General features: G+C 41.8%; 1 protein-coding gene across 1 annotated transcript in view; it reads left to right on the top strand.

Annotated features, from left to right (window-relative positions):
- The window catches only part of gli2a (GLI family zinc finger 2a), a 106,357-nt gene that overhangs the window by 62,580 nt on the left and 19,938 nt on the right, over nt 1-23,839 (top strand). Inside the window, exons 4-5 of the mRNA XM_084724527.1 lie at nt 10,148-10,353; nt 14,997-15,203. Coding sequence (XP_084580653.1) covers nt 10,148-10,353; nt 14,997-15,203 — 413 coding nt within the window. The remainder of the gene's footprint in view (nt 1-10,147; nt 10,354-14,996; nt 15,204-23,839) is intronic.

The following is a 23,839-nucleotide window of genomic DNA, read 5'->3' as shown; positions in this document are numbered from 1 at the left end:
CGGGGTAACTCCATATGGAGCGCCCGTCATCACTGTTTGCATGTAGCATAATGAGAGCTGCAGGTCATTCTGTCACAGCTGTCGTAATGCAGATCCTGCATACCACGCTGCTTTATTATCTGCCTCTCTCCCTGTCTGATGGAAAATTACACACATTCTTTACTCAAGTAGAATTGCAGATACCTGTGTAAAAGAAAAAAAAAGTAAAAGTACAGATTCAACTTCTTTACTCAAGTAAAAGTGAACAAGTACAAATTCTGAAATGCACTCAAAGTAAAAAATTGAAAAGTAGCTCTCAGAAAGACATTTCAACCAGCTGTTTCTGTGCAAAAGTTACTGAACCTCACCTTTTCTTTACGGTTGAGTCTCCCTCTCTGTCTCATTTGTCTTTTACATCTGTCGCACGTGATATGCACTGATGGATACACCAAGGAATCGTCTTGTCTGTGTGTTATTGTGTCATCCGTTTAGGGTGAAATCGGTCTTTATGTTGGGAAGACAGTGAACCACGATGCAAAAAAAAAGTAGCTCAACTCAACCCTGCTTTATTTATAGAGTACCTTTCATACACACATGCAGCCCCAAAGTGCTCCACATAGAAAAATTACAACAACACAGACGGGAAACAAATAAGAACAAAGAAATAAAAAATCACAACAATGAAACAATAAAATGTTTTAATAAAAGTTAGTAGAATGAAAGAAACACCCAGGATAAAAAATACTGTAAAAAAAAAAAAAAACAATGATTCAAGCTTAAAGTATTAAGGCTATAACATTATTCCACTAAGAAATTAAAATCCAGATTAAATAATAGCTAAATCCCCTCAAATGTATTAAAACTATGTACAGATAGTTGTTTTAAAAGGTCAGGATCAAAAGTTAGAATTTGTAAAGTAAATACTCAAGTAAAGTACAGATACTTCAGTGATTCATCATTTCCCTAAACATCCTTTCTGTGTGTTATCAATATATTCTGTTCACTTAAGCAAAAATACAAACTGTTTGGCATAATTTGTTTATTCTGTTGCATATGAGAATCTGGAGGAGTACTCCAACTTACCATGTTTCCTTGTTCTCTGATGACATATTGTGCTCGTTTTATGATGTATTACAGTAAATATATCACAGATTTCTCTTTAAAATTCAAGTGTTTGTTGGATTAGTTTACAATCACAAAGCTGTGGTTGGACAAAACAGTTTCTCACAGGAACATGAATCAAATTTATACTCATTACCCAGGGTTGCAGTGTCAGTACATCTTTGCATAAGTCACCGTTCAGCACATTTCTAAAAGCTTGATCCAAGATTTAAAAGTAGCAACCTTCCGGCTGTGGTCTCCCTGCCTTTCACGAACTTAGCATTCCAGAGAGAAGAAACATGCCATATCCGATCCGTCTGTGGAACACATTAGGAAGAGCCTCTTGTGGGATGACAGTATGGCTTGGCCTTACTGTAGAGACAGCACTTATGTGATGTTTGCTGCATATTGTGGAGTCGGGCATCTTTTGTGCTAACCCACAAGCCAGGAAAGCCAGCCAGCGTGCCAGCATGTTTGACCGGGTAATTAGCATCCGAAATCCAGCCTTCCGTTCCCAGAACCTCAACGACAACGCAACGGATGAGAAAAACAGATCCCCCGCTCATTCCACAACCCGTATTTATGCTTTTTGGGAAGCAGTCGGGGGGCAAATTGCAGCACTGAAAAGTTGAAATATGCCCAAGGTTTTTGTGTGGCAGAGCTGCGGCCTACACCGCCCCTGTACACAAACAGATGTGGTCCCGCTCACCAGGCAATCAGCCTGTTCAAGGCCCACAGCACGGAATGTGTTGATTAAATACAGTTTACACATCAGCCATTTAGGTTGATGTTGTTTTTTCCCTGCATTGTTTTGGTTTGGTTAACATGGAAAAGGGAAGGGTGGGGAGATGAGTGGAGGGTGGGAGGTATTTGGACCGTCCTAGCCGAGTCTGACGATTGGCTGTCAGTGGTTTTGACAGACATGTTGTTATCTTATGTTGTTGTTTGCTGGCTCCAGCCCTGGCTCATCGTCACGGCTAATGTTTGAATTTGGATGCTCCCCTGAGTTACAGCCAGGAATGTGCTGTTGAAAAGACAAGGGAGCCATCAATCAAAAGACTGCCGAGTCGCAAATCAATAGGCTGAAATTTTCACGGTTTATCGCATGGTCTCAACGTAATTTTCTCGCACTCAAAAAAGACTAAATGGTATGTGACAGCAAGGAAGCCGAATAATGGATAATTACCCTCTGTATAATCCTGTCTCATTTAAGGATATTATCCCATCATCTGGCATAGTTCTACTGGGCCCCTCCTTTGTACACGGTCCTTGCTTCTCAAGGAGTACAGTATCGAGTTGTGTCCAAATCCTCAGCATCCTGATCAGGGCCCCAAAAACAACTAAGGCAGGATCTTAGCATGTCCCCTGTGGGGCAGCACGGTGATTTATCTTGATCGCCTTGGCTGCCCAGAAGTACAGAAGGGAGTGTGTCACATCATAATTCATCCCACCCTGAGCCAGTAGGGAAAATGCCAGAGAGGCAAATTCTAACTTGTTGGTCAGCCAGGAGGGCAGGGAGGCAGGCAGACAGACAGAAAGGGAACTTGAAGTTGGAGTGTGGTGTCAAAGCCTCACCTCGAAAACAGGTTACATGGGCAGCATCGTGTGGCAGTGAAGATGGATCATTTTCAGATTCATCGCTTACAAAAAGGCCCATTCAGACTTTGTGAACTCATACTATAGTGAAAATAGAAAATGTATCTTTTTATTGCAAGTAAAGGGAGAGCTACTAAGGTGATAATTAGTGTACTGGAGATGGTGGTCGGCCAGTCCCCAGTTTGGAGAAGCAGCAGGAGTACTGGTGTATGGTCACCAGCAAAACACATTTAGACACCCCAAAAAATCTATATCAGTATAAGTGTATGCTATATTTAGAATATTTTCCCCTCTTTACCTTGCCATTTAACAGCCTTTTCAGGTGGGAAAAAAGGCTGTTATATAAGGCAATTTTCACTCTCTCTTGCTCAACCAAACTTCATTGTCAAAATCAGTAATTTTACCTTGCAGAAGACAGGAATTGGTAATCAACCGCTGCCTCGATCAGTTAGTTTAAAGATCAAGGCAGCGGCAGACCAGCAACTCCCATCTTCTGCAAGGTAAAATAACTGATTTCGACAATAGACTCTGGCTGAGTGATAGAAGGCAATATTTGACTTACATAACGAAGGTTTCTTGCTGTAAAAAGACTGTTGTTAAAACAGGGAGTAGTCTAAATAGTGTACACTTAAAATGATATAGATTTTTTTCAGATGGTTGAAATATGTTTTGCTGCAGGCCCTGTCCACAGCAGTAGATTGCTGGTATCCATCTCTGCTTGTCCAAACTGGGGGTGTGTTGACCACCATCTACGAAGGTAATACACGGACTATGGATAAGAACCTCATACAGCCCTACTTCAAATAATGGAAACTGCTCCTTTAAAGCTGGAATACTTTTGAAATGGACTCTTTTCGAATGGCCACACTCAAAGGCAGGTGAATACGGAGACAGACTAGATATGATGAATTGTATAAATGGCATTGATGGTGTTTCACAATTACAGAAATAGAGAGGTTCAAACCTTGCCTTTTTTCTCACCCTGCACACATGGCCATTGTTGATTTCAGAAAACTGTGAAAGAAAGATGAATGCAGCCCCCTAGAGCGTCAGATACTGTTTCATGATCCAATAGACACGTTGTTTGAAGCATTCCGAGTACATTTTTCTCTATAAACCAATACCAAAACTTTGTAATTTTCACCATTTCATTCTTGATGTGGGATTGCTGTGCTAAGACTCGGGAAGATGGTGTTATAATATCACATTTTTCTTCAACTCGCTACTAATCATGCTGCAATCTCCCGCCGCCAGCAATCTAATGTACATGTCCTCTGGTATGCACTTACTCATAGGGTTACTCATATGCTCAACAAGCTGTACCATGTCCAAATCACTTTTTCTCACAGCACAGTTTTAACAATGGAACAACAGAGAGCATGTAATCACATAGTACCGAACACAGAGACAAATAGCAATTACCTTGTTGAAAGCATGTCATCTACTGACTCGCGTTGGCTTCCCATCTCACTGCCTATCCTGATTTCTCCTCAAGTATCATCCTCACTGGGACAAATATTTTATTATTCGGTAGTAATGAAGAATTCTGCAGGTCCTGTTACCATTACCATTACATCAACTTTCAGCAGGGAAGCCACCCATAGTGTTCAGGCATGATGGAGGTTTCTTTAAATGGCAGCCGCTGATTAAGAGACAAGGCTGAGGCTCTCTGAGAGCTTCCCATTCAACCTCTGTGACTGAAGCCTGTGGAAAACACACAGGCTTCAAGTAACATCTTGTCAGAAAAAGGGTGGATCGACAAGGCTTCAATAATGGTACCTGCCAAACAGGACTGTTATTTGCAGCCTCCTGACAGGCAGCAGCAGTAAATTTTACCTTATTATCAAGGACTCATACACACTCCGGGTCGTTGGAGTGATTTACTGCAGCTAGAGCGATGTGTGTCGACACGCTGGTTTGTTGATAGATGTAGATAGCCTTGGCTTAAAGTGAAATGTTGCAAAATGATTTTTGGAGAGTGGCCATGCTGATTATAATGGACATTAATTAATATATTTTCAAAGCAAGTTCACACTTGAAGCTCTGATTATATTTTTGGTCATAATGCAATTCGGGTTTGGCTTCTATTGTCTATTGGCTGGTAATGTTCCATGTTTTTCTTAGTGTCAACAAATACCATGTGATTTTACTGTGCCAGCAGTTATTATTGCCCATATAGCAAAGGCATAAATCATCTGTGCCACAGAGATCTATTGTTGTTGTACATTGTTGTACTAACATTTCCCTTCATAACTCTGAACACACACGCTGTACACTGTAGTTTATTTTGACTAACTCTTACACTGACCCTCCTGCTGCCAAAATACTCAATAGAGCAGGCATTCTCAACCTTTTTAACTTCTAATTGTGAAATCATTTTCAAATCAATGAGAAGGCAAACATGAAAATAGTAGAAACAAAATGTCTAACATTATGAATCCAAATTTAATGTATTCAGGGTCAAATTTCAAAGGCTTGGATCACTGTGGATCCTTTGAAAGAGTGATCCATTTTGCACCACTGCATCCAAGGGAACGTGGTATTCAAACATATCTGATCATTTAAATTATGCATTTAAAATGTATGCATATGCATATTTAAATATAGAAATTACTAGCCAAACAGCATGTTTATTAATCTGCAGGTAATAATGATGATAACAACAATAATAATAATAATAATAATAATAATAATAATAATAATAATAATAATAAGAAGAAGAAGAAGAAGAAGAAGAAGAGCACCTAAAAAAACAGAGTTTTCAAAGTGCTTTGACAGACAAAGCAAATATAACAGAAAGCTGGACAGTAAGAGCAGACAAAACAAGACAAAGTTAAGTTAAAATTGAAGTAAAATTAACGACAAAGCAAAAGGTAAGAAAACAATAGAAAAAGAAGGAACAATGAAAGAGATAAGAATAAAAAAAACAAGAAAACATGTCAAAATAAATAAATAGTAAAAAACAGAACAAAAAATGTGAACAAATTCTGATTGATTTTATAGTGCAAAAAGAATAAAAAAGAAGACTTGACAATGCCATCTTGTAATAGAAATCAATAGAAATAAAAAGAAATGAAGAATAAAATGATGAAAAAGACATAACATAAAAGACAAAAAGTTTGTTTTAAGAAGTGATTTAAAAGATGAAGATCATTCTGTGAGCAATAACTCCTTGGGCAGGTTGTGCCAAAGCTGAGGGGCCCTGACTGCAAAAGCACAGTAACCTTAAAATTTAAGCCTTGACTTTGGAACAGCCAGGAGGGCCCCGCCCTTGGATTAAATGCTGCGAACTGTCTCATATGGGGTCCGCAAAAACACATTTACCCCCAATAACATTACACAAAATTTGCTACATCTATCAAAAATGCAGCACTTTTATGATGATAACCTTAGACCATGAACTATTCTCATTAAACTTAAATGAAACCCAGCATCAGTTGAGATCCATTATTAAATAAGCATCAATCCAGGATGGACGTAATGATAAAACAGGCTCCTGTGTTACACGAGGCAGGTGTTTTTAATATTCTGTCCATTCAGGAAACATACTAGACTATATTGCATTATGATTTTAGGCTTTAGTGAAACACTGGGAATCCCAGTTTGCGATTACTTCGAGGAGCTTTGACTCCCTCAGCCTGATAAGGAGAGCCAGCACCAGTGCCAGCTTACCCAGGTATCCCTCAGTGAAGCACTAATCTGAGGAGGCACTGCCAAGCTCTCTGTATGCCGCTGAGAGGCGGACCGAGGGAAGCGTGTTTTTGTGTATGGAGCGTCTGTTTCTTCTCACTTCTCCCCTCCCGGCCAGAACAGAGGGCTCTTTATGGTTGTTTGTAGGGGAAGAGTGGGCCTGACGGCAGAAAGTTGGCCCTCGGACAAGGCCAGCAGTCTGCAGGCGCTTACTGGAAATGGAGCGAGGGCCGAGGCTCTGGGTTGGTTGGCTCGGCCTGAGCTGGGCAGGGCCGGGCCGGGAGCAGGTTGGCGTCCGCACAGAGACACTGAATGAGAGACTGAGCAGGGAAACTCTGAAGGGAGGATGAGTGGATGAGGGGTGGGGGGATCTGCCAAGCATTCTCGCTCGGTCTCAGGCCCACCTTTCATAGCCAGAGCCAGTAACTTACAACCTGGACCAGTCACACACATTTTATCTGTCAAATGATTTGACACCCCCGACTGATTCCTTTCAGATGTAGCAACACCTAAACATATCATAATTTCAGTATTTACTTTTTTCATTGCTATTTACATACCTGAAAGCATTTACTTTAAAAATAACCTCAGTATTATTTTTGTAGTGTTTTGGCTTGCATTCAAGTGTACAGAAATATACAAAGATATACAAAGCTTTGAATGTAACACAGCCCCTTAGTCATAGACTAATCTCTATATCTAATTGAATAACATGAAAGGGTTAGGTTAGGGTCAGGTTATTTGAAGTGGGGTTGTATGAGGTCCTCATCTATAGTCAGTGTATTACCTATAGTAAATGGCGGTCTGCTCACCCCCAGTTTGGAGAAGCAGAGTGCCAGCAGCAAAAAATCGAGTGTAAGTGTACACTATGTTTAGAATATTTTCACTGCTTTACCTTGCTGTCAGACAGTCTTTTCTGACAGGAAACCACTGTTATATAAGTCAAATTCAGTGAGCCAAAGCTCTTTTCAAAGTAACAAGACTCTACTGGTGAAATCAGTGATTTTACTTCACAGAACACAGGAGTTGTTGGTCTATTGCTGCCTCAATCATACATTTTGTTTGCATTAATGTCTGACTCTGGTGAACGCAAACTAAGCTTTTAAAAAGCGGAAGTTACACAATGACACCAACAAACTGCTCAATCGATGCAGGAGTAGACCAGCAATTCCCTTGTTCCGTGAGATGAAATTATAGATTTTGCCAATGGAGTTTGGTTGGTATGGAGAGAGCAATATTTTGCTTATATAACAGCAGTTTTCCATCAGAAAAGGTTGTCTTCTAAATATATTCTAAATACAGCATACATACATTATTGATTGTTTTTAGGGGGCTAGAATAGGTTTTGCTGGTGACCACAGCAGTACGCTGCTTGACTGGGTGCATGTTGACTGCCATCTATTGTGGATAATACACTGACTATGGATAAGTAGCTCATACAACCCCACTTCAAATAATCCAAACTATCCCTTTAAATGAACCGTTCCTTACACCCATTTCTTACACATACGCACACATGCTGTGTACCCAGCATGCAGTTGATGCTGCCAAGAATCAAAACCACACATATAAACACTCATGTGTTCGCAGCAGCCATGCTTAAGTGTCAGCTTTAACAGTTTTTGCTCTCAGACTCTCATAAAGACTATTTTGTTATGTTTATTACATTGTTGTGGTGTAGCCCTGCGAGTGTCGCTGTGGTTGTATTCTACACAACAATCATCTGCTATTATGAGACCGATTGAAGTTTAGAGACTTAATGCTTTCCAACAGGGACAGCATAAACTCCCTAAACTTTAGCAAGGCTAAATGTTGCAGCAAAATGACCAAAGACTCAAATATGTATAATAAAAATGCTGAAGTGACAGTTAAGTGATCTCAAACCTAAAGTTCACTTTGAAAAGAGGTTTCAGTACCTAACATTTTACTCATCTGTTACTCAGGCTCATTGTGTAAGGCCCTTCTCTACCCCCACTGACAGCATTACAGTGAGTCATTAGTCTGGTCATTTTTACTAAATTGCCTTCAAAGTCTCCCTATTGCCTTCAGCCCTCTCCTTGTTTTATTTTCCATAGAGATTGACTTATAATTATACATCCATGAGAATGATATATTTATTTTGTAGTTATCCAATTCCATGAAGATAATGGCTTATGGGAAAAAGAAATGTTTAATGTATTCTATCCAGGGTTGAGTAAGTTACTTGCATATTAATAGTTAATTTCATTTGAAAGTAATAAATTACTTACAGTTTTACACTCTATGCACAGTAATGTGTTATTAGTACTGTTGTGTCACTTTCACCAAAACAATCACAGAAGAGTGACCACACATTATAAAATGACCCTAACCCTAACCCTAACCCAAGGTTGAAAAGTCACTGAATAAATATATTCATCTACATTTTGCAGCCTAGAAGAAGCAGAGTGTGCTGCTCTCTGGCTCTCTGCCCTTGTTTGTAATGAGGGCTAATATATCATAGTGTTGGCCCACATTTCCCATCATGCATATACACTTCAGTGATGAAACTGGCACTCTTGGTAATGTGTTAATTGACATAGTTACTGGAAACCTATTAACAGCACTTTAAATTACTTTCTTCCTGTTAAAGGCATTACTTTTGTAATAAATTACCTCCAACATTGTACCTATCCTAGTTAAATGAAGGATAATATAAAAAAATAATTTAAATATATAGTTTATCCATCAATATCAAACATGAGCTTTTTCCTCAGTGAGATTTCTGAACCATTCCTTCCTTAAGTGCATGCTTTCCTTCCCTTGGTTAACTTGTAAGCCATGTAAAGCACTGTAACCCACCTGTCTGTTCAGTCAGAGCACAGTTTCACCCTAAAGTCTATTCAACTTGAATCCCTCTAGCACTGTTTAAAACAGAGATGTAACTTCACTCTGTCATTCAGCCTTTTCTAAGTGTCTCTCTGTTCTGAGGGCTGACTTTCTACCAGGTGTTCTTACCACACACTGAGGGAGCGACAGGCCGCTTATCAGCACTGAAGCACATGAGGTCGACATAAGTACTAGTGCCCCCTCAAAGGGTTGTGCCACTGCCAGCGGCCAGCAGACGTTTTTTATCTAGAGTTCAGCCCCTCGGGGCAGTTGAGAATTACAACACCCACTTGTCTGTGTTTCTGCAAGCAGAGCTGCCAATTACCTGCCAGAGATGACAAATTTACTGTATAGCCTGATGTGACCGGCAGGCTTTTGGAGAACCTCAGACGGGACTTCTTCTTTTCTTGCCAAAGGTGGCTATAGGCAGCTACTTAAGGTTTTAAGCATCCGGTTGCGCTCTCTTATCACATGCCTTGTAATAGCTGATGTAAAAGAGACCCTGTAGTTCTGCCCACCCAAACAGACAGAAAATACTCTTCCTGGTAGCCGTGCAGTTGAAAGCCCTTGGTCTCGACTTGTCTGTAGCTCTGGGGCTTAATAGAAGAAGGCGAACAAAAGGGGATTATTATGTATTAGCTGTGAGACTGGGGAGGCGAAAGGGTGTAAGTGGATTGAGACTGCAGACACTTCAGTGCAGTAACAGAAGTTAAGGCTTGTCTATGAACATACCAATGTAGATCACTCATGATGATTAGCGAGCACAATACAAGTAATCAAATTAACGCAGACTCCACGCCCTCCATCTCCCACTATCCTCCATCCATTCCTCCTCCCACCACTTATTTTTCCTTCCTTCTTTGTCCCTTGTCTCTCCTTTCCTTCCTTTGACTCATTCATTGAAATGTATATATTTTTTACTCCCTCTTCGCAGACCTCCAGGACTGACAGGCAGTCCAGTCATCTCAGATATTTCCCTGATCCGTCTATCACCCCACGCAGCGCCCGGGACGGGTGAATCACCATTCAGCCCTCCACATCCCTACGTCAGCCCCCACATGGAGCACTACCTACGCTCAGTGCACGGCAGCCCCACCCTCTCCATGATCTCAGCGGCCCGAGGACTGAGCCCTGCTGAGGGTAAGATCTACCACAAATACCAGCTAAGACACTGACTATAATATTAATCTAATATCTACAAATTGATGTTGCTGATCTTGTCGCCACTTGTGATGGCGCGAACCTGTCACTCAAGCCATGCCCTGAATTATCCAGAAATTTAAGCCTTAATATAATTTGGTGAGTTATATAAAAATTCAACCCAGTACAGATGTCATGACAAGGCTTGTGTCATTCACGTGTGCTTGTATAGACCCAGGCACATGGGTTCATCCATAAACACTCTCACACTTGTTAGGTTACCAACACCATCATGCATTTGCAAGTTGGAAACACTCAGCTTTAGTCACCCTATGATGTATGCAATGTACACAATATGTATGAGAAACAAACTGCAAGTGATGTGGAAAATCTTGCACATGGCGGCCATTCTGCAGCTGCTTTGACCAGTAAACATTAAGAGGTGAGATTAGAGTTGAGCGGGTTTAGAATTTATGTATCCTGTTCACTATAAGCCTACTCTGTCTGCTTGGCCGCAGCTCACTGCATACATAGTTTACACAGTTGGTTATTTAACCAACAGTGATAATTACTCTTGCACCTTATATATTCCCCTCCATACGGTACTGAAACACACCTTTCATCAGGCATGCTGAGGTGTTTGCATGTGTGTGGATGCTGGTGATTTGCGGGTGTATCAGGCATATGCTTTGCGGTTCGTGAAACTTTGCTGCTCGTTTGTATATATGTTTAGGCAGGAGAAACCATGGAAATTAGCTCAGACGCAAGCATACGGTGCCCCTGAGCTATTGAGTTCACACGATGACAGACCTGTCCTCGCTACCCCCTTCAAACAACAGGTTGGAGAAGTGAGGAGTCACAGCCCTGCACCCGGCACCAATAAATCACCAAGCACGCGCCACTGGCAAGCAATGCCCCCCACCCACCCCTGCACCTTTCAAGAGAAGCAATGCGGAAGAGATGCTGTCACTGATAAAGTGGCAGGGAAGTATGGCACCAAATGGAGGGCACTCTGCAGCTCTGCAGAACATAAATAAAGTCTGTGGAAGCAAAGAGCTCAGTGGAGCATGTGTAAACCTCTGATAGGGATACCTGGGTGCCAGGCATGTGTTGAAGGTTGTTTGTGAAACCTTCGCTGCAAAAAGTATACTATATAAATTACCATGATCCCTTCTGTCATGCCATACTAATTCAATAAATCTAATTCAATCAGAATCAGAATCATGTTGTAAGACCTATATACACACTGCATATCTGACCAGTGTCAATTGAGAAGGTGCACCCACTTTTTCAATCTCAATAATGGTGTAGAAAATTATACAGGCATGTAATTGGTCAACTAGTTAACATAAATATACAACTTCTATTTATTCAAGTTAATTAAACTCACAGTTTTTGGTATTTAATTTCAGAACACTTCAGACCCCATAAACATGAGTCGATCTAACTTTAAGTCTCTTGACTTGAAATGATGAGTTGAATGAATGAACTGTACAGAGTTCAATCAAGTTTCTAAAAGAATATGTTATATGTTAATACATTAGCGAACAGGGTGGCACAGTGGTGCAGTGGTTAGCACTGCTGCCTCACAGCAAGAAGGTCCTGAATTCAAATCCCCCAGCTGGCTAAAGACGTGCATGCTAGGTTAATTGGTGATTGGTGATGAGTGTGAGTGGTTGTTTCTCTCGGGGTGTACTTCGCCTCTCGCCCAATGTCAGCTGGGATAGGCTCCAGCCCCCCGTGACCCTTCAGGAATAAGCGATTACAGAAAATGGATGGATATTAGCAAACATCCAGCATGCATTGTTTGAGAGTTAAAACTGTCCTTAGAAGTTTTTTATATTTTGAGGAAAACATATATGATGAAAACTTGCTGTGTGTCTGTAATAAGTAAAAAGATAAGGCTGCCTGTTGAAAACATTGCAATCCATGATGAAGATTAAATTTCGTCTCTGTCCCCTGCACTTTAACAAATTAACTGGGGTTAGTTTCACATATTGTCTTTATGCCAATGCTGGAACAAAGAAGCTCCAACAGGAGCAGCTGCCGCTGACAGTTCTTTGTGTGAAATGCAGAACTGACTCTTCAAACTGAGAATTTGTAAACAGAAATCAAATTTGTTTGTAATTGTTGTTGTTAATTCAATTTAATATTGTAAGCTTATTCAACATGTTTTCTCAAGTGCAACTGAATTAATATCAAATATCATATTGCATGAAATGTATGCACTGCACACTGTAACAACAAAAAAGTTGAGAAAACCCAGTGCTCAGTAAGTAGGGCAAACTTCAATAGATTTTTGAGTTTTTGAGCTTTAACAACTAATAATGTTTTGTTGAGATAATTTATTTTTCTTCTTCAGATAAACTTGAATCTTTTAGTTTTAGAAAACTAAAAAATTTATTTAAAAACCCACTGAAATGAAAGTGAGTAGTGGTTGATAATTTAATATTTTCAATTGCAACCATTAAATTTTCAAGCATCCAAATGGTTCACAGCTCACTATAACAATCTTTTGATACATTTTGGGGGGGACTTTTAAAACTTAAAGATTCACGTTTATCTAAAGAAGAAAAATAGATTATGTCAAAAAGCAAAACTTTGTTTAGTTTCAAAACTTTGTGTTTGTGTTTGATTCACAACTCACAAAAATGCAGTGAAAGCGGTTGTCTTGAAATTATGATTTTTTTTAACTGTGCATAGTGCCCTCAAATATTAATAGAAAGAAGTGTTGAACAAACATACCCACAACTCAACGTGTCATATTTTGTAGGAAATGACATCATGCCTATCATAATACAAAATAACAATTAATTTAGAGTTCAAAACTTCAGTTTACTTCTCCTGTAGACTTAGCTGCTGAGTTTTATAAAGGGAGTAATGAATGAGTGAACTCAGATACAGCCTGCAGTCTATGAAACTAGGCGTTGTGTTTGGAACACACTGCTACTTTTCACCAGCATTACTTTTTGTCTGGTTTTACTGGAACGAGCGGAAGTGCTATCTTTGTGTTCATAAGTGAGGTCACACACTAATGACACACTGACACAAAATGCAACTCTGCAGAGGTGGTAACGTGATCTGGCAGCCATGGAGAAACCAAAGGAATATGCCCTGGTCGCTGCTGCTGCAGCACAAACACTGCCTGCGGACTGTGACTACAGCCACGGCCTAATAGGTTCTGATGGATCCAGATTTTTGGTTTTCTGTGTGCGCGTATGTGTCTGTGTGCAGAGGGGTGGAGGGGAGAGGCCGTGGTTTTGCTCCCCCAATATCCCACTTGGCCCCCGCCCAGTGATCCCAACCCCCACGTCCCCCCAGTTTCCACCAGCATGCAAATTAATCCACCATCGGCCCACACCCCCACATCCCTACCCACAGGGGGAGGGAGGGCAGGAAATGGAGGAAAGGGGGGACAGAGGAACAGTTCGATGTAAGGAGGAAAAACCAATCCATCTCTCACTCTCACAGTTCCTGACACTTTTAAATGTGGCTTTACGGGGTGCAGGTGTTAACACATTTTACGTCAATATTACCTTTGCACATGCAGCGTTTAAGGCTTCCTCAGCACTATGAGCGTGTGTTTGCATGTGTGTGTTTCCTCTATGTGCACCTGCACACTTCATAAGACTTTAGCTTGTCAAACTTAATGCATACACAACACTAGAGAAGTGCAGGAATGTGGTATTCCTTCCCTCTGTAGCCCCCCTTCCACCCTCCATCTCTCCCTCTGCTTCATTTACTCCCTAGAGATATTTTCCCATAACCCAGCAAGCCTCAAAGACATCAGACATCTTTTATCAAAAGCCTCATGCCCCGGGGCAAGCACGCAAGCACAAATCTTCAAATCTGTAAAGCAGGGCACTCGTCTCCTTTGTTCAGTCCTTCTTGCAACCTTTCTGTTCTTGGCTTTGTTTTTGCCATTCTGTAAAGGGTTATGTTAAATAATGTCACTGAATATATCACTTCACTACTTGCGGGAAAATGAAATCAAAATTGATTTTGCTCAGCCCAACTGACCTGTCAAGATGTGTTTAGCATCACTTCATAGGTTATGACATCTGTACCGAAGCATTAGTAGGAATGGCAGCAGTCTTGACAGAGCTTGATGTAGATGTGCTAGATGTAAAAAAAACGTAACAACTAAAGACTAAGACCAAGACCAAAAATTATGGAATAGACCTAATAAGATGGAAGACATGCAACATGATGAAAAACTACATAAAAGACTTGACAAGATGAAAAAGGCTATAAAGGTTGAACAAGATGAAAACAAAGAAAAAGATGTAACAAAATGGCAAAAGATGTAAGAAGACTAAAAACGTAACAGGATAGAAGAGATGTAACAAGATGAAAAACAACATAAAATACATAATACGATGAATGGGGACAATTACACTTAGAAAGGATGAGTCTTTGGTATATCCATAAGACAAAAACAAAGTAAAAGACTCAGAGTTTAATCAGTGCATCCTCTTTTAACAGATTCACAAGAATCTATACCAGTACTTGACTAAAGAATGTGTGTACTTTTGCCACCTCTGTTCATTCTGCAACATTTTGTTATAGAACGAGTAGACAACAAGGTTATTTTTCTTTCAAAAAATAACTTCTCAGATTTGTTCCTCCCATTTCTGCTGCAGTGACCCATGAACATCTGAAGGACCGCGCCCTGTTCAGTCTCCCCCCTCCACCACCAGGGGCCAACCCCACCGAGTACTACCAGCTAATGGCCAGTGCCAGCCAGCGAAGCCCCTACGGTGACCTGCTGATGCAGAGCGGTGCAGCGGCGGCTGCAGCAGCAGCAGCGGCAGCAGCTCATCTACCAGACTACATCAGCCCCGTGGATGGTGAGGATCAGACATTTGGCTCTGTTGTCTTTTCACACAGAAATACAGTCCAGGGACTCCTGCCACAAGGCTCTAAGACAAAGAAGCTGAGTCAGATGAGTGTCTACAACAAAGTGTCAAGTGTCTACAACAAAGAGTTTGTGAGTTCTGAAAGAGGTGTTGCTTAAGCATAGAGGCATGGCTGAAGTAACAGGTCACCAATGAAAAATGAACTCTGCTTAGTCCAATGATGACTCCTACAAATGCCTAAAACAAACTTAATGAGTTATGAAATGGGCAAGGTTAAAGTATAGGGGTGGGGCCAACTCACAGAACTGAAATGGGAACTCTCTGCTGAGTGCAATGATGCTTTCAGGGTCCTTTCCCATCAAATTAGCTCTGGTTCCTGAACTGGCTTCATTCAAGATCCTTGGAACCTTGGTGCTATCTAGTGAGCCAGCCTGCATTTTCCACCACTTTAATCAAGGATGCCATCAGCAACAGAGGGCATTGTTCAATGCACAACAACCTGTAGAATATGACTGGTTTGGTTCCCAAGGAAAACCTGCTGTTTTTGGTTCCCAACTGGGAGCTTTTCTGGTTCCAAACCAGTTTATTTTTGGTGGAAATGCTCAGAATGGTGCAAACTTGGATCCTTAAACCTGAACAGGGTCGGTTCCATGTTGGTGGAAAAGGCCTGGCAGTGATATTTTCATGTAAAAAAAAAATGTAACTCCTATCCAAGTTATACTAAAGCATATGCATGTCCTCCATCCTTGATACAAGAGTAACAGCCAAGTTTTACAGCAATCATGCCCTTTGTTCTCAGCACCAGGCATGCTGATACCATCCTCTTATTCTTCCTCATGAGGCTTTTTCAGGGAAGAATTCACCACATCAAAGCTAGTGGAGCTTTTTAGAGTCTTGCATAGCATGGGGGCCGTGGCTAGTTGAGGGTGCATTAACACTAAAAGCCCCAAGGCCAGGAGCTCATAAAAATACATGTTACCTTGGAGTCTCTCATTCTGACAGTGTTTCAGGTGTGTTTGTACTGTTATTATGAGTAACATCCTACAAAACAAGTCCAGGATAACCGTAAAAGGGCAGCATGGAGGGAATTTGGCCTTGTGAGGCAGATGAGTGTTTTGCTGAGACCTTTGTGTATGCTCACTCTGTGTGGGGCAGTTAAGTCAGGGATTAACCTCATGGGCTGCATTCACTGTCCACTTAATGGCAGGGATGAGGCAGCTTTACACTGATACACACACACACACACACACAGTGGCACACAAAAATTTTAACAGCCAGGCAAATAGGCAGGCAAATGCTCACAAACTTGTACACGTGTTTGCACACAAACTCACAGAGACCAGCCTGTTCTTTCAGGCCAGCTAGAACCTCGGCCCTCTATCAAGATGACGGTCAGGCACCAGAACAGACGTTTGATTTCAGCAGCGGATTGCATCCAAGAAACCTTCAGCCCTCATGAATGGGGAATAGAAAGCTCACAGAGTGGAAAACTGTCCGTGAAAGTCAGCCTTTTCGATGCCTGATAATCAAGCACTCCCCTTGGCCCGCTCTGCTACAGGAGCCCTTGCTCGTTCTTTCATCCCGTCCAACCACCCACCCTGAAAAAAAAAATGCCCCACTGCTTTCGCTGCCACAGTGTCACGCTCCCCGAAGTCACTGCATGACACTAATGCAGGCATCCTCACGCACAGGTAGGAAAACACAACAGAGAGAGAAAAAAAATAAATCAGATACGGGATCGCTTGGCAATTAATCTTTTAAATGAGCTCAATCACTTAGCTAAACACGGCGGTGCTGAAAGGGAAGGGTGAGGAAGGTTAGGGGCCTCGCAGAAACTGTAGACCACCTCTTTCTCCTCCCTCCTCCTCCCCCGTTTTCTCCTCTACCTCCAACCACCTCAGTGACCGCCGCTGTGCTGCTGTGCCCACACTTGTTTGGCGAGGCTGTTTGCTCAAATAGCCACAAGCCCCCCCACCCCACCTCCGTAACCCCCACCGCCTGCTTCAACGCAGCATCCACACTTGCTGCCACCATCCCGGCAGCTTTTATTTAGTGTTCTACCATGCCGGGAGTGATGTGGTCAGGTTCGGGCCACTCTGCCAGTCTTGGAGGCTCTTCCATTGCGGCCTCCAGACACAGGGCCCATATTGACCAAGGCGGCCAGCTAATGGTCATCGCGGGCAGCCTTGGACTGAATCAAAGGCCTCATTTACTGCCAGAGCGTGGGAGGAGTAGTAGTGGCAGAGGTGGCAAATATGTGCTTCATCCCTTGCCGTTAGTTTTGGAAGGCAGTGCAGATAAAACCCATATTAAAAATCAATTTATGCACTAATATTCAGCAGACCCACCGCAAAAACTGGGAGCCCTCAGTGAACCCATAGTACGGCCTCTCACCCACCTCCCCCTCTGGATAAGTGAATTGTGAGGCTAACGGTTGAACCGTGAAACACTGGTGCTGTGAGGATGTGTGCTGGTGGAAAAGTTGCGGACGTGTGCGTCAGTAAAGGTTTTTCAACAGGGCAGCAGGTCGTGCCGTTATGAATTTTAGGATTAACTGTTGGGCACACCTCAAGCCAGACACTTCCACACAAGAATTTCTCTGCAGAATATGAGGAAGTAGGGTTGGGTACCAAACTCAGCATTTTCAGGGTATGTCTGTACTACAATTCATATTAAATCAGTCAGTGCCAAATATGAGTAGCTGAAGTCCATTTCCACCAAATTAGCTCTGGTTCTTGAAATGGTTCTGTTCAAGATTCTTGCAAAAACTGACCAGGACAACAGCCTGAAGATAAAGTCAAGTTCCCCACTATAGCCACAGTTAACATTAGCATGTCTGCAGCCAGTGCCTAAATAGAACCCTTCATGGATGAAACTTAAAGTGAGGCATCAGCAGCTTCATCTGCATCTTCAGGTGGTTTCACTGTCTTGGTTGACATTAGCTTAGTTAACATTTTGCTAGTATTAGCCAACACTCAGCCACTGGCTGCATCTGAAATTCTTTACCAACATGCTATTTAGAATGCTAAAACAGTGTGTGAGATTTTAGTATGTCGGAAACCTTAGTGTGAAACCAAAATTATCTGAATTGCATACTGTATGGGGGGAAATATTACAGTATGCAAACAATGTGATAGTAACGACAACAACACTACATGTGCTTCCTCTGAGACATTTTAAAATGATGATGTGATGTTTGAACTACAACTACAGACCACCACAGGCTTTGGAGGATTTCATGTCTCCAGTTAAAACAGAGACCTACCCAGTGTAATGGTTGTTGGATTGCTCTTGTTTTACTGTGTAAAGATCCATGAGCTGCTCACTGGGTTTTCCTCCCACAGAATTGCCACATGACAGTATGATGGACAGGGCTGCTAGATAAACAGGCTGTTAAGGCCTTGCTGGAACGCTTAGCTGCTTCTGTAAGTCAGCGTTGGGGTCTACAGTGTGTTTTTCACACATTAATCATCGTCCTTATCTGACAAGAGTGACATGGAGACTGAGAGCAACAGACTGGGCTGAAACAACAAAAACACATTTTGCTCCAAAGACTCTCCCTTAAACAAATATTAACAAGTTATTAAATCTAGTATTGTCTGCTCACTTTTTTTAAAACTGGCCCATGGTTTATTTCAGTTGGTTCAAATCTTCTTAGAAGATTTTAGTCTTGTTTTCATTTACGCACTGTATGTATTTAAAAAAAAAGCTTGATTTCTTTCAGACTTGACCAATTCTGTTTTCAGACATACTTCATTTCATGGGAAATCTTCTCCATATCAGGATGTAATAAATGGAGGGTTAATGATAGTAAGAGAGAACATGATAGTTTTGTTTTTTGAGATGGTGTCTGTATCACATTAGACTCAAAAATTCTTGCAGTGGTTTGGCACAGAGACCCCCACCTGATAGTCTGGTATCATCAGTCTAATCCACATATATGGATTAGTCTGGAATCTCTAAGTTAATTTTTGATTCCCAAGAGGCATAATCAACTGGTGCAGTACAAAGCGCATCTGCCAACTGACCCTGAAATCCCGCCCCTTTTTGCTCTGTGTGCCAATAACCGTTGAGCAACATTGTTTGCCTTTCTCCTTTTGTGTTTCCTGTACTTAACTAGATATGCTATGTTCTAGGCTTTGAAAGACAAGCACATATTTAAGATGGTTGCTGCGGGACCTGTACAAGCAACAGAACAGACACATCTTAAGTCAAGTAATGTTAACAAAACATTCTGCTAAAATCAGCTATCAGATGTAATCAGATGTTAGTAGCTAGTCAGCCAATATCTCTCGACTTGCTTAATGTACATAGGTGATCTGAAAAAAGGTGCCAGGGACCACTGTTCAACCCAGTAGCACCAGCAACATCATTAGCCTTTCGCTTCACCACTGCTACAGGAGAACACATCACAGAAATGGCGAAAGAAGGCTGTTTTGGTTAAAGCTTTCAGGACGTGTAATCTCCCCTGTAGGTGTGTGCACACTGTCTGCAACAATTAGTGTGTATTTGCATGCAGGTGTTATCATTGCTCTCCAACAAAAGTAAATGAGACAGAAACACAAATTCCAGCATTAATGAAAAGACATTTAAGCAAAGTTAGCATTAGCACTGGTACACCACCACTACTGTAAGTCTAAATAAAGTCACATTATGGTACTTCACATTGGGAGGCATTGAGAAGACTGTTTGTATATGAGTGAGCAGGTATGTAAGGGGTGGGTGGGCAGAGAAATATCAGAGCAGCTTGCGGGAAAAGGCTGAAGCTCCCACGACAAAAGCAGCGGCCAAAGTAAATGTGTGCCATCCTGAAGAAAACGATTTTAGTGTTGGTGCAGTGGAGGGAGCGAGGGACATAGATTTGTGTACTGATGTGGTGGTGAGGAGTGAGGGGGCTTGGGGGGTTGCGTTCCCCTCAGACTGCATACACAAACACTTAACTATATGTTGGTTCATGAGCACATGGGTGGAAGTGTGTGCATAAACACACACTGGCAAACACAACGGCGGCTTTGGGCTGGACACTGGGGGCTCATAGAGGATTCAGCGCGAGCCCCCTCGCTAATAAAATTCACAGTGTTAGTATTAGTGAGATTTAGCAGGGAAAATAAACATTCTCCCACTCCGGCTGGTCCGGGGGGTGGCTAGGCCGGCTGAAGATGTGGAGGCCCTGCTGGCACGAATTCAGGCTGCGGTGTGGTGGGGGGGTTTGCCCAGCATAGAGCAGCTCCCGTTCATCATGGAGGGGGACTTTGCTGAGGCCTGTTTCACCCCAGACAGGGTCAAGGTTGGCGAGGTAAAGATTATCCACTGAGGCTAACTGCTCTGGACCTTTCATCAGGTTTTTACTAACCATATTTATCTCTTCAGTATGATTTTACATTTCACGGAAACCATTTTTGGAAGAAATTTGAAAAAAAACATACTCTAAGACATGAGAGAGTTGTTTGTGAGGAGGAATTTATTATTTTACTAAAGTTGATGATCACCTGTAAAACCAATGTTGCTAACTTGATGTTCAGAGACCTCTTGCATGTTTTACCAGTGGTATATTGGTGCACACAAACCTGTGTTTGCATTTATCCTCAAAATCTCCCAGCAATGTACCCACCCCAACCTCCCTTCTACTCCAAAAATTCACATTTTTACTAGGGCTGGCCCCAGTTCAAGATTTTCTGAAGAAGAAGACGTCATTAGTTCAGGCCATTAGTTGACAAGCAGTTGCAGGTTTGTGATATTAATCTACTGATTGGAATATATATTTTTTGAGCATCAGAAAATTGAGTTCCAGTGCTGAGTAACAATGTGAACACTGCTACAAAACTGTAATAATGAGCCTTTCTAATATAAATTTTACAAGGGGCACAAAGTTAGGTGGCTGTTAAAGACAATGCTAACTGGCATAAATAACTTGAGACTTAAAAAAACAAATACTCACAGCCTTAACCCAATGCATGATGTATACTTTTCTCCTGTCCCCGAACCTGTTGTGCCTTCATCATCACTGTAGCATTAAATCACCTTGGTACTGTATTCCCTGTCTTCAAAGTGATCTCTGGTGGTCCCAGAGGATGTGTTCGGTCCCGGTCTGGCCATGGTCACCAGAAGGCTGCAGAGCCCGGTTCATTTGCCCACCCACCTGGCCCCAGTTCTGGTGGTCATTCCAGTGCAACCAGCATTCCCTACTAGATCCCTCAACCTGAAAACCTCTTCCTCCTGGCAGTCCAAAGTTCCACCCATGGTCCATGTTGCAAAGGAAAAGGTCCATATAGCAACAGTCCTCTGACACATATGTCCCTGGCCTAATGGCAAAGCGCAGCGCTTGAATGGAATGGAGATGTCTTTTGAAATTGAAAAACACAACTAAGACTCTTCTCACCAGCTAACAGTTGGTCAACTGTCAGGGGCCATACCTAGTTTATTACCAACTGCTTGTCAAGGGAGTTTGAAACAGTGGTAACACTGGTCTGAGTGGCACTGATCAACAATTCTTAAGAATCCCCACGATACCCACGGCAGCTGGTGTAATGTCTGCAACTCGTCAGCTTGTCATCACTTCCCATATTTGTCCTCCTTGCTGTATTAGGGAAGTATGTACATTGCCTGCAAGGAGGCATTACCTTAAAGGTTAAAGTCAAGGAACAAAAGTCTTATATGTACCACTGATTACATGAAAGATTGTAACATAAGTGGTTGCAGCCTTGTTCTGCAAGATGGACACTGACAACACATCTGCGGCTCTTTTTAGTTAGGTATAACCTATATGTATGTATATATATATATAGACATCGTACATCCCCTGGCAACAGTTGGATATACATGAAATTCTTGCATACTTGCAAAATCTATCCAAACTTAAACAAGATGATTAAAGGCAGAAAAACTTACTTTATAGTAAACCTGTCCAACTCTAAGAATAAAATACCATAAACTCCTAAAACACAGTGAGATCTCACTTTTAGGCCTGGCTTTATCGTGTGCACTCACTCAGAACAGATGTTAGCATTGTTTTCCAGTAAACTCAAGCACTTTTTTTTCTGTTAGAGTTCACGCATTCAAGGATGTTTTGAGGTTTGCATTTCTCACTACATGTCTGAGGACGTATTGGCACTAACTGACTGCTCATCATTCAGTTGTTGGTGTAATTCACTGTCTCAGTGAACTCAAGGAAAAGCCGGTGGATCATCAGAGAAGTGGAAACTGCTAGTGCTTTCATCATTCATGAATAGAGCAAAATCTGAAGTTGAAAGCTTCAGATTTTATTTTGCTTGTTTTAAAATCACTGTTAAGGCAACATACTGTTTCTTTGCAGAGCCTTACAGTGATCCTTCATGTGCTCTGGGCCAGGACAACACTGAGAGCTAGCTGCTTCTGGGGATTAGCACAACCCTCCAATTAAAGTGTTTTCATTTTCCACAAAGCCATTTCAGTTAAAACAGCACAGGCAAATGCTTAAAATAATCACACACACACACACACACGCACACACACGCACACACACGCACACACACACGCACACACTCTTCACTCTCATCCTTTTTAATATATTTTTTTCTCTTTACTGTATCGATGTGCACTGGAGTGCCTGTAATTATGACTCTCTATATAAATCCAGATCCCACAATTACAACCAGCCGACGATGCAGTCCCACAGAGCAGTGGCACACACATAGACACACACCCACACACACATTTGCACACATGCCATATTACCGCATACTGCCGCGCCGCCGTGGCCTGTGGAACATCTGTTTTCTCACTCCCTGCCGGAACCTGCTCACCCTTTCAATTATAGCCGCCACCTATAAAACACTCCTGTACCAAGTGGTGAGAGTTGTGTGTGAATATGTGCATTTGTGTGAAGTTTCTTGCATGTAAAATTAGACCAATGATATCCATTGGACAACATTGGGCTAAACAAAACTAGCTTGTCCTTAGCTTCAGAAGACCAAACTTTACAGACATTTTAAGTCTGTGTAAAGGAAATTTCTCCTCAAGACATTATACATATTAGAACCGTTAAACAGGACCTGAAATATGGCTCGGTGACGTGCCAGAGCCATGGTCCCCCAACACTATATAAGCCTCATGAACCGAATCATGAAGGACACTGTCCCCCAACCCTCCCCCTCGGTCAGTTACGAACATACCTTAAGCGACTCTTTCAGTCCAAATTAGCTGGCAGTTGCTGCTCACTTCGTCTTCTTTCTTTTTCTTCTTGTCTTTCACATTAAATAAAAAATGCCATCTTGTTGGAGACTGAGAAGAGAGAGTTGTTTCTGCAGTGAGTTGATAGGTCACTGTCCTCTGGTCCAGGTGGCTCAAACATGCCTGTACAAGTCCAGTAAAGCTGCTAGATGGAGCGTCCATGTTTCAGGTGGTTTTCAGGTCATAGTGGCATTTTACACTGGAGACAGTGGGGCAGACACACCCCCAGCGTTCCAGAGCACAGAAAACTGCCCTTTTTTTTTTTTTTGAGACCTAATTTTATATACTTAAATATACATTTCATACTTTTAATCATTTAAATTTGTTCTGGTGGTTAATAACATGTTCCTATGGTGTGACAAATTCAGAACACTTATGTATTATTGTTTTACTCAGACTTTAAGCTTTGCTGCTGGAGG

The sequence above is a fragment of the Lutjanus erythropterus genome, chromosome 8 (assembly GCF_056507025.1).
Source record: "Lutjanus erythropterus isolate fLutEry1 chromosome 8, fLutEry1.hap2, whole genome shotgun sequence".
NCBI lineage: Eukaryota > Metazoa > Chordata > Actinopteri > Lutjaniformes > Lutjanidae > Lutjanus > Lutjanus erythropterus.
The sequence above is the reverse complement of the archived record's forward strand: the minus strand, read 5'-3'. Positions and strand labels throughout refer to the sequence as shown.